The sequence below is a fragment of the Somniosus microcephalus genome, chromosome 7, assembly GCF_052327205.1.
Source record: "Somniosus microcephalus isolate GS21.2 chromosome 7, FLI_Smic_1.0, whole genome shotgun sequence".
NCBI lineage: Eukaryota > Metazoa > Chordata > Chondrichthyes > Squaliformes > Somniosidae > Somniosus > Somniosus microcephalus.
The window spans coordinates 161,959,150-161,976,615 of record NC_140993.1 but is presented as its reverse complement, the minus strand read 5'-3'; the positions used below and the strand labels follow the sequence as shown (position 1 = coordinate 161,976,615).

Sequence of the window (17,466 nt, the reverse complement as noted above, 5' to 3'; positions counted from 1 at the left end):
CATCTGGAGATGACCTTCCTATTGATTTTCCCTCTATTCTATTTAGAAAGTCTTGCTTTCCCTTAGCATTTCCCACAACACTTTGATTCAGACCAGGAACTGTGGACTGAGGAAACAAGATAGCGTGTGCTGGTTCAAATATGCTACCAGACACTGGATTTGTCGAAAAGGGTTATAAAGTTAACTTGCTGCCTGCTCATGCACAGTTATTCATTCATTTATTCATTTAAACCTAATACACTTCAATGAATTTACAAAGTAGAAATACTGAAAAATGGATATTTAGAAACAATGCAGAAGTTGGAAATCATAACGAAGCATTTGTAATGGGAGTTGACATCTCTGTCCACCTCCACCCTTCCAGTCAAGTTATTTGGTCCTATGTACTATTCCCTAACCCAGAGGCCAAGCTCAGGGTAAACAGCTCTTTGTTTGTTTCTCCCTTTTGCAAAGTTGTGATCCTAAGAAATCCAGTTTATTCACTGTTGCAGGCATTGTAAGCATTTCAGTTCACATACTGCCAACAACGAAACCAAAAGTTCACCAAATCCTACTTTGGATTAAGGTAACTAAACAGGAAGAATGCAAAAAGATACCGAACAGTAATACTCTCAGTTACAAACTGGGAAGAATTGCCTCAGTATTCTTGCTCAAGTGCAGAGTCCTTTAGATATTTCTTGGAATTTACCTATTCTCTTTCTTACAAAACTTCTAATGTACAAGGGAAATTTATCATGTGTTGCAACATGGTCTTATTCTATCAAAGATGCTTAAATTAAAAAAGTACAAAAATGGCATACATTAAATATTGGCATATATAAAATACTAATGGTATCTTAATGTTTTCAAAAACTAAAAATGCAATGGAAGGGTGAATGATCCATGCTCACTATTAGCAAGGGAGTCGGGCGTCAAATGGAGGTAGAAATTTTAAAAATGATAAATATTGAAGCAGGTTGTAACAAAAGAGACAAATGTTACAATCTGATGTCATGAAGAACATTTATTCACATATCACATAGAGATATTGAAGCTGGACAGTATTTCTATCATTTGATTTAAAATAAAAATCCTCTCCTTCCCAAAAGTTTTTTTTAAGCTCCTGGCAGCATCATTCAATAATGGGCATGTAACAATGGTCTCATGTTGCTGCTCTGCAGTTTCCCTTCCTATAGGGAGTTGGCTAGCTTCCAGCCAACACTCCTGCAATGATACAAACAAAACCAGGAATGCACTGTGATTTTACTAAACTTGCACAGTATACAGCAGCAGATCTTACACAATGCAGCAAAACAGTAATAAAATCTGCACCCCAATATGGGATATGCATAACATTTAGAATCAAACTGCATTTAGTTCCCATAAAATTTTGAACTCCCAAGAGTTCATTCAGCCATTCAGAATTGTTTTTCTACTGGCATGGTTTCTCTTTCAAACAGGAGATGATGATTTGAGCTGAGAATGCAGACATCTCCACAGATTACTGTTGCTCCACAATAAGCTGAAAGGAGCTGCCACACTCTTGTGGGGTAGAACTGGTCCTGTCAAGTCTTTTCTTGTCCCTTCACTACCAAACTGGGAACTTGTAAAACCCATCTAACAAGTGTGTTCCAATAACAGCCATTGAGAATAGGGTTTAAACACAGACCCTCTGGCTTGGAGTTCAACACTAGACAGACAGAAAGACAGACTTGCATTTATATAGCGCCTTTCATGACCACTGGATGTCTCAAAGCGCTTTACAGCCAATGAAGTACTTTTGAAGTGGAGTCACTGTTGTAATGTGGGAAAAGGCACAAGACTGACAACATCAAATAATTTCAATACCCCCACTCCACACAGTACACTAGGAAACGATCACTATTCTCCATCTGGTCATTACTGGCAATATGTTCTTTTATACAATGTTACTAAAGTAGCACTGCATATTTTGGTAAAACAATTTTTTTAACGTCAATTATAATATGGTGTGAACTTTTCATTGCAATTTCTATACTACAGGAAACTTTCTGGTATCCGGCACGGACGGGACCGAGCTGGTGCCGGTCTATCAACAATGCCGGAGAATCGAGCGCTATAGTTAAAAGATACGGCGCTCAGCGCTCCGTCTAAAGCAACAAACCGTTGCTTAGCAACAGCTTCAAAACAATCAGCACAGTTTGCAAGCATCTCTGTAGCTTAGCAACAGCTTCAGTTAGACGCTTGCACAGCCAGAAATGAGTTAAAAAAAAAGTAACTAAAAGTAAAAAAAGTTATCTGAACCGACTCCTGAATTTTGCTGGTTAACTGACATTTCCGGTTATTTAGTGGCCGGTTAATCGAAAGTTTCCTGTAAATGACAAGAACAACAAATAGGATTTTCACAGCAGCTCACAAAATAGGCTAATGGGTTCTCATGTAAAGGTTTGATGCTCTTTAGTATACAAGAGCAGCCCTGGGCCCAAACAGGCACTCATATATACAAGTCTTTGATAAGTCACTTCCCATTCACTTGCAGTTTACTCAACCTCAAACTCTGGGAAAGATCTAAACAAAATATCTGTTATGCCTTGATTGGTCTCTATACCCATGTTTAAGGAACACATCATTAAGATACTGGTGGAACAAAGGTGTAATATCGAATGGTTGTCAAAACTGGGTAGATTTGGGGGCCATCAAAATGAGCTGCATCCCCTCCCTACTCCCTGACTTAGCACATAGAACAGAAAAAATATTCAGATGTGCTGCAATCTTCATATTTCACAAAGCAAGCATTTCATTACAAAAAGCAAGACAGAATTTAGATAAACACAAGACACAATAATGCTACAATTAGATGTTATATTTGAGAAATTTACCGAATATGTCTGATATATCAAGTCCTGCTCAAAGCCTACTGAATGAACATAGATGTTGCAAAGCGATGGATCTGGTAAATAGGTTGATCTACACATTACCATAAAAATGTGAAAAAAAATCACCAGTCCATCCCTTCATTTATGATGGTGGTCAGTGACTGTGGAATTTTTAGTGCTATTATTTCTCAGCTACCATCATCATAATCATCATCAGAGTTGACCATGCAGAGCTTTTTCATGGTTCTCCATCTGTCCTTCAGCATTACACTGGTACGATTGTTGAATTCATAGTGCTCCAGAATCTTGGTCCAATTTCCAGATCCAAATCTTCTCACTCCTTCCTTTAGCTGCATGTCTTCTTCCCATAACCAGGGCTTTAAAATAAATACTTATTTAAATACAGCAGTAAGTTGATTTGCAGCTCTTTATAAATTGGATAATTAATAAACATTCTCTTTTTAAAAGTTATGACAAGTATTGTCTGCTACTAGATCATTCACAAGGGAATATATTATATATTAAAGACGACTTTTTGAAATTGAGTGCATGTGATCATTAGCTACATAGGTGCCAGGATGATAATTCTGACCTTCCCTATAAATTACCTGCTTAGCCTGGTAAACAATTTTCCACACAAAATATTACAACAGCTTACATTTAGTGCTTCACATCTTATCCTCACCCCTGAAATAAATGGTTAATTCAGTTAGGTTTGCTTATTTGGAAAAGAGGTTTTGAGGTAACCTAACTGAACTATTCAAGATTATGAAGGGAGCTGACAAAACAAATCCAAGCAAATTGTTCACTCTGGTAAAAGGTGAAAATACCAGGACAAATTAAAATTGGGAAGTTAGAGTAAGGTAGGCAGGTCAGGCAGAACTTTTTCACTTTTCAGAGTTATCCAAAACTCTGCTGCCTGTGACCTAACTCGCAACAAGTCCCATTCGCCCATCATCAGCTGCGCACTGCTCAAGGGAACCCACACAGCCGGCTTTTCAATGTAAAAATCGCACATGCGCGGTATTTTGAAGGGGCCGCACAGGGCCCAAAAAAATTACAGGGATCATAGCCCATCACCCCTGTGCTCGCTGACCTACATTGGCTCCCGGTTAAGCAATGCCTAGATTTTAAAATTCTCATCCTTGTTTTCATGGCTTCGCCCTCCCTATCTCTGTAATCTCCTCCAGCCCCACAACCCTCCGAAATATCTGCGCTCCTCCAATGCTGGCCTTGAGCATCCCCAATTTTAATCGCTCCACCATTGGCAGCCGTGCCTTCAGCTGCCAAGGCCCAAAGCTCTCGAGTTCCCTCCCTAAACCTCTCCATCCTCCTTTAAGACGCTTCTTAAAACCTAACTCTTTGACCCAGTTTTTGGTCATCTGCCCTAATTTCTCCTTATGTAGCTTGGTGTCAAATTTTGTTTGATAACACTCTTGTGAAGTGCCTTGGGACGTTTTACTAAGTTAAAGACACTATATAAATAAAGTTGTTGTAGTTGCGACTATTTTCTATTTTTTCGTGGAGATAGTTTAGTTTAATAATTACTGTAAAATCTATGTTGTGCCATTACTACTGTTCACTTATTCTTTGAATGTTTAATACATTTATTTGGTTTAATGCCTAATTCATTAAAGGGGATATGGGGTCAGTAGTTCTGCTCAGGGTCAAATAGGACACCAAGGTTGCAAATAGTCTGGATCAGCCTCAGACAGTGGCCAAGTAGACGGATGAAGTCAATGACGAGGGAATGGAGTTTGTGGCGGGGACTGAAGACTATGGCTTCGGACTTTCCAATATTTAATTCCAGGAGATTTCTGCTCATCCAATACTGGATGTCAGACAAGCAGCATGACAAATCAGAGACAGTGGAGGGGTCGAGAGAAATGGTGGCAAGGTAGCACTGGGTGCAGTCAGCGTACATGTGGAACCGGATGTCATGTTTTTGGAGGATATCGCTGAGGGGCAGCATGTAGATGAGAAATAGGAGTGGGCCAAGAATACATCCTTGAGGGAGTCCAGAGGCAACTGCGCAGGAACGAGAAGTCATTGCAGGCTATTCTCTGGCTACAACTGGATAGACTGGAATGGAACCAGGGTAAGGCAGTCCCAGCTAGCTCAACAACAGAGGAGAGGCGTTGGAGGAGGATGGTGTGATCAACTGCGTCAAAGGCTGCAGAGTGGTTGAGAAGGATGAGGAGCAATCGTTTAGCATGGTCACAGTCACACAGGATGTAATTTGTGACTTTGATAAGGGCCGTTTCAGTGCTGTGGCAGGGCAGAAACCCGGTTAGAGGTATTCAAACATGGAGTTGCGGGAAAGATAGACTCGGATTTGGGAGGCGCCAATACATTCAAGGATTTGAGAGGAAAGGGAGGTTGGAGATGGGGCAGTAGTTTGCAAGGACAGTGGGGTGAAGGGTGGGTTTTTTTGAGGAGTGGGTGATGATGGCAGATTTGAAGGGGAGGGGGACAGTACCCGAGGAATGGGAACGATCAACAATATCAGCTAACATGGCGGCCAGGAAGGGAAGCTGGGTGATCAGCAGTTTGGTGGGAATAGGGTTGAGGGAGCAAGAGGTGAGTCTCATGGACAAGATGAGCTCAGAGAGGGCATGAGGGGAGATCGGAGAGAAACTAGAGAAAGATGCTAGTTCAGAAAGTTGAAGGTCATATTCAGTCGGTAAAAGATTGTATGTTTGATGTCTGAATTGAACAGTGAAGTTCAGTGACCACTTATTTTGGCCCACTTCCATTTAATTTGCTCATTCATTATTCTACTAATCAAAGTAGCTAGGTCGGGCTGCATCAAGTAATGACAGAAATATAATAACCAGTAATTCAGGGTAGCCATAGTCTATGACAGAACATTACTGTGGGACAAACAACTTACTGTACAAGATTTAGGCAGGCCATCACATGCAGTATGGTTCAATAAAATACGCTTTTATTCTTAGAAACCCTACTGAAATATGAACTATGGAATAATGTATACTACAAATAGTAATACAACTTTATTAATATTCAAACAGTAGCTTAAGCATTATGATTCCCAAGCTATTCAAATTGGACAATCACAGGCTTAGAAAGAGGATGGGCTAATAGTAAAAAGTCTGTAGTGCTACAACACCAAAATTCTTCGTTCAATTTGTCAGACTTGGATAACACGCAACAAAACTACTCACAAAATGGTGCATACTGCACCAAGGAACTGAACTGTTTCATCAAAAGCTATTAAGAGAGAGAAAACAAAGCCATCATTGAACTAAAGTAGCTTAGAGAGTCCATTTCAAGATTCAGTAACTGAACTACCACACCTAATTAATTCTTTGCCTTAATATGTTCTACATGGGGTCACATAAACCTTTTAGCAATCTTCAGAATATGACACATTTTGTTTCATTTCACAATGAAGAGCTTGCCAAGTAGGCTTCTAAAATTTCATGCAAACACTATTGATTTAACTCCAGTTAACGACAATGACTTTCTGCTTCTTTTCAAAGTCTCTTAAACCTGAGTATGCTTCAATCAGTTAGGCATGTTTTAAGATAAAAAGTGTGTTTCTCCATTTTACGCAACTTATGTCTGCAATTTAATTCCCCCAAATGTAAGTGTTCCTAAATACTATCCAGATTGCTGAATATCACAATTGTAACTTTCAACAGCAGTTTATAGTGGCAGGAAAAATACTTTAGAAAATTACCATCTATAATATATTAAAAATCTTATGCCTGTGTGCACTTCCTGTCAACTTTTTTCCCCCCATTATAAATTTCTATGACACTATTTATAATGGAAACCACCTGTATAAACTTCAGAGACATATTTGGGTATACATAAGTAGAAAACTAATGATTTGAAGGAAAATTTTGCTCTGTCCAAATCAGGGTTTCCTGTCTGATCAGGTGCTTCATTACCAAGGATTAGGTGGTGATTACATCAACTTGCACTGCAAATATAATTTCACCAAGAGCTAAAACATATCTTTTAAATTTTCCCCTGGCAAGCTTCCAATGCTCTAAATGGATATGCCTTACAGGATACTCCGTGCCCAAGACCAGCTTTCTATTGAGCCTACGTGAATTCATCAATTTCTGACAGCAACCAATTTTACAGCATTGGAATGATACACAGTTTTTGCAAGTTAGTGTCCATTTGTGGGCTAGTCTGTGCTGTGTGCCGTGCCCATCAGGAAGTAAGTTGAAACTGCCCAAACTTCTTTCATGAAGAATTGTTACAGCTGACTGGATTCAAACCCCAGTTCCAGAAGTAAAAAGGTAGTGTGCTAATCTAGTGCACCAGCCAGTCCCCCTCTTGATTTCCTTTTATAATCAGGAAATTGGATTCTCAATTATTGCATCTTTGTCCAGGTCCCTACTGGTGCACTGTAAGGCTTCACTTTATACAAGAGACCCCAATAGCAGCAGTAATATACAAAAAAAACTTTTGACCATGCCTCTGAAATGAACAGTTTCCATAAATTATTTTTTACCACCAGGTAGGCATTAGTTGCGACAGTCAGTGACAGGAAAAAATGCAAAATTCAAAATACCATTTTGTTAATTTACACTAGGGAGATGCAGGCATAGTGGTTAGCACTGTTGCCTCACAGCGCCAGGGACCCGGGTTCGAATCCGGCCTCGGGCGACTGTCTGTGTGGAGTTTGCACATTCTCCCCGTGTTTGCGTGGGTTTCCTCCGGGTGCTCCGGTTTCCTCCCACAGTCCAAAGATGTGCAGGTTAGGTTGATTGGCTATGATAAATTGACCCTTAGTGTTAGGGGGATTAAATACATGGGGTTACGGGGATAGGGTGGGATATGTGTAGGTGTAGGGGTTAAGGGGATCGGGTGGGATATGTGTCAGTGCAGGCTCGATGGGCCGAAATGGCCTCTATCTGCACTGTGGGGTTTCTGTGATTCTGTGATTTTATCCCCATGCCATTGTAAACCCATTTGCAGCTGTACTGCTGTGGAAAGGTGCCAAGCAGAGGGTTGGTGCATTCCTGCAACGGGGAAGGTGGGATAGAAAAAAGTGACATTTCTAGACCACAGTCACATACATTCTAACCGGCAGTTCAAAATAGCATTGGAAAAGTTTTAAGAGCATATTGCCCACCCTTTCTCCTAGCTACAGTTGGAGGATCACAAGAGACAAACAGGAATTTCAAAGATATCTAAAATCAAAACAAAAACATTAAAATATTGTTAATGTTTTGACCTATAGCTGCACCCCATAGGATTGGTAAATGATAGAAAAATCTGTACATTGAAAAGATTATAATTAATCAAATAATCAGCTCTGTCCCTTCTTCTGCACCCCCCCCACCCCACCCCCCCAAAAAATGGTGGTGGGAAGAAGCTTGTGTTTCTTTTATGACTTCAATGATGTAACCTTTTTGTTTCAGGAGTGGTATAGATTTTCCTTTTATCAAATACTTACTCTTTTCTTCCTCGGCACTTCTGAATTAACGGATATATTTTGCTTTTTAATTTCCACCAGATGTCCACTACTTGTGATTCTCTTCTCTGTAAAAGATAGAACAGACAATATTTGAGCAGACAATATTTGAACAGCTGGAAAAGCCTTCACCTTTCCCCAGATGATCCAGTGGATCTATGCTGTGCCAATTCTAACATCAATATCCAAGTTTCTAAATGGAAACACGCTTTTAAATACAATGCCTCAACAGTGTTGTGGTTTGGCCAGCTAAGTACATTATACCAACAATTTGCACTTGTATTTCAAACAGAGATGTTGTTTAGCATTTAATGTTCTCTCCCTCCTTCAGCGTCTCAGCATCCTTCCTCATTTCCAAGCTGATTGGGAGGTGACCTGCGCCCAGACCCTCGTCACTGCTGTTTGAACATGGGAAACAAATGCTCTCCAACTTTCTCCCACACCTGCTGGGAGGTGCATAGCCTCTGTTCTCTCTATTCCAGTGGCATGGCAGAAACCAGGAACTCCCAGCATGGGGAATTGTGGGTGCAAAGCTGTGTCTTACACCCAGTGGCACAGTGCATTAGCTGGTTAAAAAGTACTGAAACAAGTCTGATTATAGCTCAGATCAGTGAAATTCAAATTTTACCGAGTTAGGTTTGTGGTGTGAAAAAGAAGTTCTCCATTTATTCTTTCAAATGACTTAAGCACATCTTATACTTTATTAGTGCAGTGGGGAAAGAGTTAAACTGATATCGCTGGCAGTTTCACTGAATAGTGTAAGGAAGACAGGGACTAACATGAAAGACCACATCCATAAAGATACAGACAAAGATAGCTGACCTTTGGAGAGATATAAAACAATTAAATGGAGACAGGATGTCCAGCATTTCAACTGCCCGTAAGAACTTTATTATCTAGGTTACATTCCAAGGTATCTTTTAATTAGCATTCAGCAGTTTGAGTGATTGATTGAAGAGGCAGCTTATACATGTTTATATTAAGATTTGTAACCAATCCGTGAAGGTGCATGCAGGCCAAGATCCAATCAGGTGGCAGGAATGAATTTAACATGAGGTGGCCATGCTTATTGTAATGCATAAAAATGTAGTGTTTTCTGTAACAATTTGGAAAGGTCTGGCTAAGACAGAGCAGACTGTTTCCCCACCGGTGCAATAAAGACAACTTGACTATCGATCTAAAACCGAGTGTTGGTTTAAAATGCTCCACAACAATTGGCGTCACGAACAGGATCCACACGGACGGGAGGCACGGGCGAGTGAAGCTGAGCCAAAAACGTGAGTACTTTTAAATACCATGTACAGTTAGGGCAAGGCAACACCGTCTCGTGTCCACCGCCCCCCTTTGGAATCAAAGAACTAAAAGGTTTGAATCGATAAGTCAAGTGGTCTTGGGGTTAGGATGAAACGCAGGGAAGTATAGGCGTGGTATGAGTTGCAAGTAGTGCGTGAACTTTGGAGTAAAAGTCTAAAGCATACCCCTGACAATTCGAGTTGCAAGCAGTGCTAAGCATACCTCCGACAACAAATTGCCAGAACAAATTGTTGCAGTACCGTCTCACTCTGCGAGAGTAAAGTAAGGGACGCACCGCTGACAACAATTAACCATGGGAAGTGAAAAACTCGAGTGGGGACCGGTGGGGTCTCTGACATGCTATTTAGCGGACAAAAATAAAAGATTAATTGACAAAATGGTTAAAAACGATTGGCAACCGAACGACCCACCGGCCAAACAAAGAGGAATGGTGGGCTAAAGAAACAAAATTAAAGGAAGAAAAAGCCATCATTTTAGTGGCTCGCGCATATTATGAGTTGAGTAGACGTACTTGAATTTGGACCAAAAACGAGTGCCAAAATTGTACCAGAGTACCAGTAATTTAAGAAACTGAATAAGGAAAAAATTAAAGTTTTATCGACACAGATGATATCAGTTTCTGTACAAAACAAGTAAAATCCAGAATTTGCTGAGTGAAAGGAATCTTAAAAGGAATGCTGGAATCTCAGTTTGTGTGAAAGTGTGTGTTAAAAGTGTGGAAATTTTCTGTCTTTGAAAAGAAAATGTCTTTGAAAGAAAATGTCTGTTGTGTTTGTTTTAGCTCCACCCACTCTTTTGTACAGAGAGCTAAAAGCTGTTTAACCCTCTGAAGACTTGTCTTGAATGATGGACAAGCGTGTGTTGTTTTAAGTTTGTTAATTGTTTTACAAAAAATAAGCTTCAGCCTTGAAGTCACAGTTGCCAGTGTGCCTGGAAGAAAATAAAGCTATGGTTTCTTTCTTTTCCAAGTGATACTGGTTAGTTAAAAAAAAAAAATTGTTCAGGATTGGATTGGAGTTATGAGGTTAATTAACCTATTAAAACCAGACTTTTATTGTGGCCACGATGAAATTCTGGTTGGTGTAAATTTGTTAGACCGCATTGAATAAGATATTTAATGGTCTGAAACCAGATTTTAAAATATTTAGTCTTGGATATAGCGAACGGGTTCTGGTCCATACCATTGGCAACGGAATCACAAAGGGAAATTTTGCCTTTACTGTCGGGGATAGACAGTATACATGGACCAGGGTGCCGCAGGGGTTCCACAATAGTCCAAATATATTCCACCGTGTACTGAGTCAAGCCTTAGATGAGTTAGACCTATCAAAGTACCAGAGCGCCCTACTCCAATATGTCGATGACATAATGATTGCATCGGAGGATGCCAAAGGACACATGGAAGCAGTACTAGCCACCCTCCAGACACTTAAGAAGGCTGGCTTTAAATTAAACCCAAAAAGGCACAGGTTGGACTGTCCAAAGTAAAGTATCTAGGGCATGAAATTAGCTAGGGGTATAAGGCATTCCCGCAGGAACAAAAGGCAGCCATAAAAGACATACCAAGGCGAGTGACCGTCCGGGGAGTAAGGAAAGTGTTGGGACTATTTAACTACTGCAGGAATTTTATATCAGACTTTGTAGGGAAAGCAGAGCCGATTCAACGGTTAAAGGGGGGAGGCCCACCACTGATAAGATAGAATGGGAATCGGAGCAGGACGAGGCTTATGCAAAATTAAAAGCAGCCCTGACATCCGCACCTGCATTAGGATTGCCAAATATAGTCAAACCATTCCATATATACTATAGTATAGACGGGAATTTCTATAATGCTGTAGTCACCCAAGAGTACGGGGGCGATATGAGGCCAATTTGCCTATTACTCCACCCAACAAACCCCCGTGGCTAAAGGAATGGCGAGATGCGTGGCGGCCCTCGAATGCGCCGCATGGGCGGTGCGGATATGCAAGCCCATCATATGTCAGGACAGCTGATATTACACATGCAAAACAGTGTGGACCTGCTAAACACAGGCAAAATGAAGGCTGTATCAGACAAAAGGAGGGCAGCTTGGGAAGCAGTATTGATATTGTTAGATCCGTGTGTTAATGGAGACACGGAATGCAGGAGTTGATTTAACATGTGTTTACTGAACAAAGTCTGGAGGTGAACTAACTACACAAGACGCTACACAGGCTTATATACCCGAATGGTCACTACTGGTACTACAGTATACAGGGGCTTCAAAAACATAGTTCCTCTTAAAGGTACATACACTACAATTCCTCCCCTTTTAGATAAATAGTACATAACATTTTAAGTAATCATTAAATAACATTTTTACAAGAACAATAATATACACATTTGCTGAAGTTAATCAATTACAAATTCAGTCTCTCTGGAGGCTTCCTGACTCGGTCAGGATAACGCCTCGGTGGTGTAGTAGGTTCTTTTGGCAAGGTTGATTCGGCTTCAATGCTAGTGTCGGGTTTATCTGGTTCCAGTATCACCGGGTCAGAGGTAGATACTATGGGTATCTCTGCTTCATCACTAGGCGTATAGAGTTGTGGTGTAGGTTGTCCTTTTTCGGATGACTATGATCTGGTCAGCATGGCGCCTTATTATGCTTTCTCCAATGTCCACGGTATACATCAGCGGTCCTAGTCGTGTGCAAATAGTTCCAGGCTGCCATTTCTCGGTACGGTAGTCCCGGGCCAAAACTGGTTGACCTATCTGGAAGGTTCTAGTTGGCCTTTCATTCATGCTTTGAAATTGCCGGTTCTCTACGTCCCTTCTGACATTTGGCTTGACCAAATTCAGCCGGCATCTTAGTCTTCTATTGAAAAACATCATGGCGGGGGTTTGGTTTGTAACCACGTGTTGCATTCCTGTATGCAAACAAGAAGTTATCTACCTTATGTTGTAGATTTATGTCTTCATTACCCATGGCCTTTATGGCCTTCTTGAAGGTCTGGACAAACCTTTCAGCCAATCCATTGGTGGCGGGATGGTATGGGGCGGACGTGTAGTGCTTAACCCCATTGTTTTTTTAAGAACTTCCTGAATTCTTCAGATACAAATTGCGGTCCATTATCAGAACAGATCTGTTCAGGCAGCCCATTCCTGGCGAATATGGTCCTTAATACTGTGATGGTTTTTTCCATGGTGGTGGAGGACATCTTTATTACCTCCGGCCACTTGGAGTGTGCATCCACCGCGATTAAGAACATTGAGTCCATAAATGGACCAGCAAAGTCGATATGTACCCTTTGCCATGAAGATGAGGGCCACTCCCATGGATGTAGAGGGGCTTGTGGTGGGGCGTTTTGGACCTTCTGGCATCCTAGACAGCTCTTGGTCATTTCTTCGATGTCTCCATCGATGCCTGGCCACCACACAAACGCTCTGGCTAAGTTCTTCATTTTCACTCCACCCAGATGCCCCTCGTGAAGCTCCTTTAGCACTCTATCCTTGAGTTTGGGTGGAATTACCACTCTGGATCCACACATCAAGGTTCCTCGGCACACTGACAGCTGTTCTCTTCTTTGCGAGAATGCTGGCAACAGTGGTTCGCCATGTGCTGGCCATCCCTTCACCGTTAAATCGTAGACTCGAGAGAGAGTCGGGTCATTTCGCGTTTCCTTTTCAATGGTAGAATTTGTCACCGGTAGACATTCCACTATGGTCGAGTGGAATATCTCCACTGGGTCCACAGTAGGCGCCTCTTCCACCATTGGCAACGGTAGGCGCGATAACCCGTCAGCATTCCCATGCTGTTTTGTTCCTTTGTACTCTGTCATATTGGTGTGCCCCTAGGAAAAGGGACCACCCCTGTAGCCTTTGCGCTGTCATAATGGGAACGCCCTTTTTAGGGTTGAATATGGAGACGAGGGGTTGATGGTCAGTCAACAAGGTAAACTTTTGTCCGTGTAGGTAATGGTTGAATTTCTTCACCCCCCACACCAGGCTGAGTGCCTCCCTGTCGATCTGGGCATAGTTACGCTCAGCTGAGTTCAATGAGCGTGACGCAAAAGCTATCGGCCGCTCCGCGCCATCAGGGAATCTATGCGATAATACCGCTCCCACGCCGTAAGGGGATGCATCGCACGCCAGTCTGATTGGCAGTGATGGGTTGTAATGAGCCAACACTTCCCTGGACGTGATCAAGCCTTTGCATTTATGGAAGGCACGTTTACAGTCTTCGCTCCATTTCCAAACAACTCCTGTTTGTAGCAGTGCGTTAAGTGGGTGCAGAACCGTCGACAAGTTTGGTGAAAATTTATGATCGTAATTTACTAATCCCAGGAACGACCTTAATTGTGAGGCATTTTCAGGCGCTGGGGCCTTTACGACCGCTTCAATTTTTTCAGGTGACTTATGCAACCCTTCTTCGTTAATGACATGGCCACAATATGATATTTGTTTCTGGAAAAATTCGCATTTGGGGCGATTTGCTCGTAGGCCCCGTTCTCTCAGCCTCGTGAGCACCTGCTCCAAGTTGGCAAGGTGCTCGTTGTCGTTTTCTCCCGTTACAAGGATGTCGTCTAGGTAGCATCGAGTCCCCGGAATCCCTTGCAGGACTTGCTCCATAGCTCTTTGCCAGATAGCTGGAGCTGATGCCCCTCCGAAAACCAGTCGGTTGTACTGGTACAGGCCTTTGTGTGTGTTTATCGTGAGATACTTTTTAGAGGCCTCCTCAACCTCCATCTGTAGATATGCCTGTGCTAAGTCAATTTTGGTGAAACATTTCCCTCCGGATAGTGAGGCGAAAATATCTTCTATCCTCAGAAGAGGATACTGTACCGTGTGAAGAACCGGGTTTACAGTCACCTTGAAGTCCCCACAGATGCGAACTTTTCTCTGTTCTTCAGATTTATCATTATTCAATGTTTTCTTCATGACCGGGACAATGGGTGTTGCCCACTCGCTCCAATCTACCTTGGATAACACGCCTGCTTTTTCCAAATTCTCCAGCTCTGCCTCGACGGCTGGACGAATTGCGTATGGCACCGGCCTTGCCTTAAAAAACTTGGGAATTGCCGCATCTTCCACTTTTATCGAGGCAGTGGCGCCTTTCAGGGTTCCTAGTTCCTGTTGAAACACTTCTTTGGCGTTAGCCAAGATTTTTTTTAAATCGTCCAGGTATGACGTCATCATCGTTTTTTTTCTTACTGGACACTGTCAGTGCCTGAATGGAGTGCCAGTCTAAACGCATCTTTCTGATCCATTCACGTCCCAACAACGGTGGACCACCATCTTGCAGAACGTATAAATACAACTTCTGTAGTTCCTTGCCGTTGTATACAACAGGCACCCTTATTTTCCCTCTGGGGTATACTTTCTGCCCTGTATATGTCTTCAAGACAATGGCTGTCTTTCAAAGGCATATGCGGAAATAGCCGCTCGTAATCCCGTCGACTCATGGTCAGAGCTGATCCTGTATCTAGCTCCATTTTGACTGGGGACCCCGCTATCGTGAGGGTAACCCAAATGGTCTGGTAATCTTCTTTGGCAATTACATTATGTAATTTGAGAGAGCTTAGTCTCTTGTTTCCGGAGTCGCTATCGCTCTTCTGGTCTTCGGAGCTACTGTCCGTCATCATTTGTACCTTTCTGTACTTTTCCTTATTGACCTTTTTACTGTCAGCGGATTTCTTTCCAGATCTGCATACACGTGCAATGTGTCCCATCTTTCCGCATTGCCTGCATGCTTTGTCCTTGAACCAGCAGTCCTTCTGGTCATGGGTGGATCTGCCGCAGCGATAACATCTCTCGAAACCCCGTGTCATTTCATGGGTGCCGAAGTCCTGTGGCTTTTGCTGTATCTCTGCAGCTCCTCTTGCTGCTGCTTCGTATGATACAGCCACACTGAAAGCCTTGTCCAGTGTCAAATCTTTCTCAGAAAGTAGTATTTTCTGTGTTCCTTCGCTTAGGAGACCACAGACGAATTTGTCTCGTAGAGAATCTGCCAGTCCTGCCCCGAATTGGCAGTGCTTTGACAGCTTTCGTAATTCGGTGAGGTAATCAGCGTTACTTTCATTCTTGTGCTGATTCCTCCTGAAGAATTTGAATTGTTCCGCTATCAGCAGCGGTGTTGGGTTTAAGTGCTCCTGTAAGGTATCAACAATCTCCTTAAAATTCTTGTCCATCGGTTTGGCTGGAGTGATCAAGTTTCATAACAGCCCGTATGTCCTTGCGCCCATCAGATTTAGAAGTACCGATGCCTTTTTATCATCCGCTACTTCATTCGCCTTGCACCTCCACTCTTTCCACGTATGTGGTCCAATCTTCTATATCACTATCGAAAGCAGTAATATTGCCAGTCTTCGGCATCTTGAAAATCTAAAATGGCGCTTCCCGCGCTTTTCTTTCTTCCCCGCCGAGTTAAGATGGCGCCTCCCGCGCTTTCCAGCGGCTGCCAACGCTGTTCTCCGCGGTTCCTGTTGCGACCTGCAGCTTTTCGCGGTATTTCTATTTTTTTTATATATCGCTTCAATAGTTTCTCCGTTACTTGGAGAACCGTTCCCGTCGTGGAGCGGACCCTCTGGGACTTTCCCCTCCCTCTGCTCGGTCCGAACGCCGACCTGCTTTGCAGCACCGGCCGCGCCGAGTGCTCCACCCTCTCTCTCTCTTTGCTTCTGCTTCCCGACTCGCTGCCCGGCCCCGTTGCAGAGCCACCCGATCGAGCTCTAGCCCGCCGCAGCCCAGGAAGGATCAGTGCACTACCTGCCACCAGCCCGTTTAGCTGGGGAAACCACAGACTGGAGACCAAGCTTTTTCCTTGCTTCTGGCTTCGACCTTCGTCTGAAGAATCGATCCCCTTGAGGTGCTGCCGAATTGCAGGTAAGTTCGTTTCTAACTCGTCGCCACTGTTAGATCCGTGTGTTAATGGAGACACGGAATGCAGGAGTTGATTTAACAAGTGTTTACTGAACAAAGTCTGGAGGTGAACTAACAACACAAGACGCTACACAGGCTTATATACCCGAGTGGTCACTACTGGTACTACAGTATACAGGGGCTTCAAAAACATAGTTCCTCTTAAAGTTACATACACTACAGATATCCAAGGACAGATCAGTCTAGATTATAAGGGAACATAGCATTCCCTCTGCGGGGTTGACTCTATCAGAGGGTGAGGCACACGAGCGTCAGTTAGTATTCGAAGAAGAGGTCAGAGGAACCGTATCAGAATCGCCCCTTGAAAATCCCGAAAACTCCTTTTATGTAGACGGATCTCGCCGATATATAAATGGGGAGCCACACACGGTTGGGCAGTAGTATCCGAGAACGGAGAAACAGTCGCAAAGGGAGGGCTTGATGGAGGAACCTCAGCGCAGGTAGCAGAACTAAGCATTGAAATTGGCAAAAGGAAAACGAGTAAATATATATACACAGACAGTAGATATGCATTTGGGGTAGTACATGATTATAAGATAGCGTGGAATAGGAGAGGATATGTAACCTCCGGAGGAGGACAAATACAGCATAAGGAAGTAGTGAGAGACCTAGTAAAAGTGGTAAAAGGAGAAGAGGCAACAGTGATTAAAATAAAGGCACACTGCAAGATAGTGAGCGAGCAACAAAAAGGAAATATGCTAGCTGATCAGGCAGCAAGAGCAGCAGGTAGAATAACAGCAGAGGAAGTGAACATTAAAAGAATCCAAGAGGAGACCGAAATGGAGGAGGAGCAGTGGACAAAGAGAGGCGCAGCCAAAGGTAGAGATGGAATATGGAAAAAGGATCACAGGGTGACCGGACTGACACCATATGAACCCATGACTGGACAAGCAACGTGTCTGCTGGAAGGAGTAGTATCTGGTAGTGAGGGACTAGGACACTTAAAAGATAAAATTAGGA

General features: G+C 42.8%; 1 protein-coding gene across 3 annotated transcripts in view; it reads right to left on the bottom strand.

Moving 5' to 3' along the window:
- Window positions 1–985: 985 nt before the first annotated feature.
- The window catches only part of terf1 (telomeric repeat binding factor (NIMA-interacting) 1), a 71,198-nt gene continuing 54,717 nt past the window's right edge, over window positions 986–17,466 (bottom strand). For 2 of the 3 annotated variants that reach the window (XM_085993151.1, XM_085993152.1), the window contains exons 9-10: window positions 8,275–8,360; window positions 986–3,211 (exon numbers count right to left, since the gene is read on the bottom strand). In XM_085993151.1, coding sequence (XP_085849277.1) covers window positions 3,023–3,211; window positions 8,275–8,360 — 275 coding nt within the window. In that variant the 3' untranslated portion in view covers window positions 986–3,022. Of the gene's footprint in view, window positions 3,212–8,274; window positions 8,361–16,571; window positions 16,956–17,466 lie in introns of those variants that run through there. The other variant, XM_085993153.1, reaches the window with a different exon arrangement.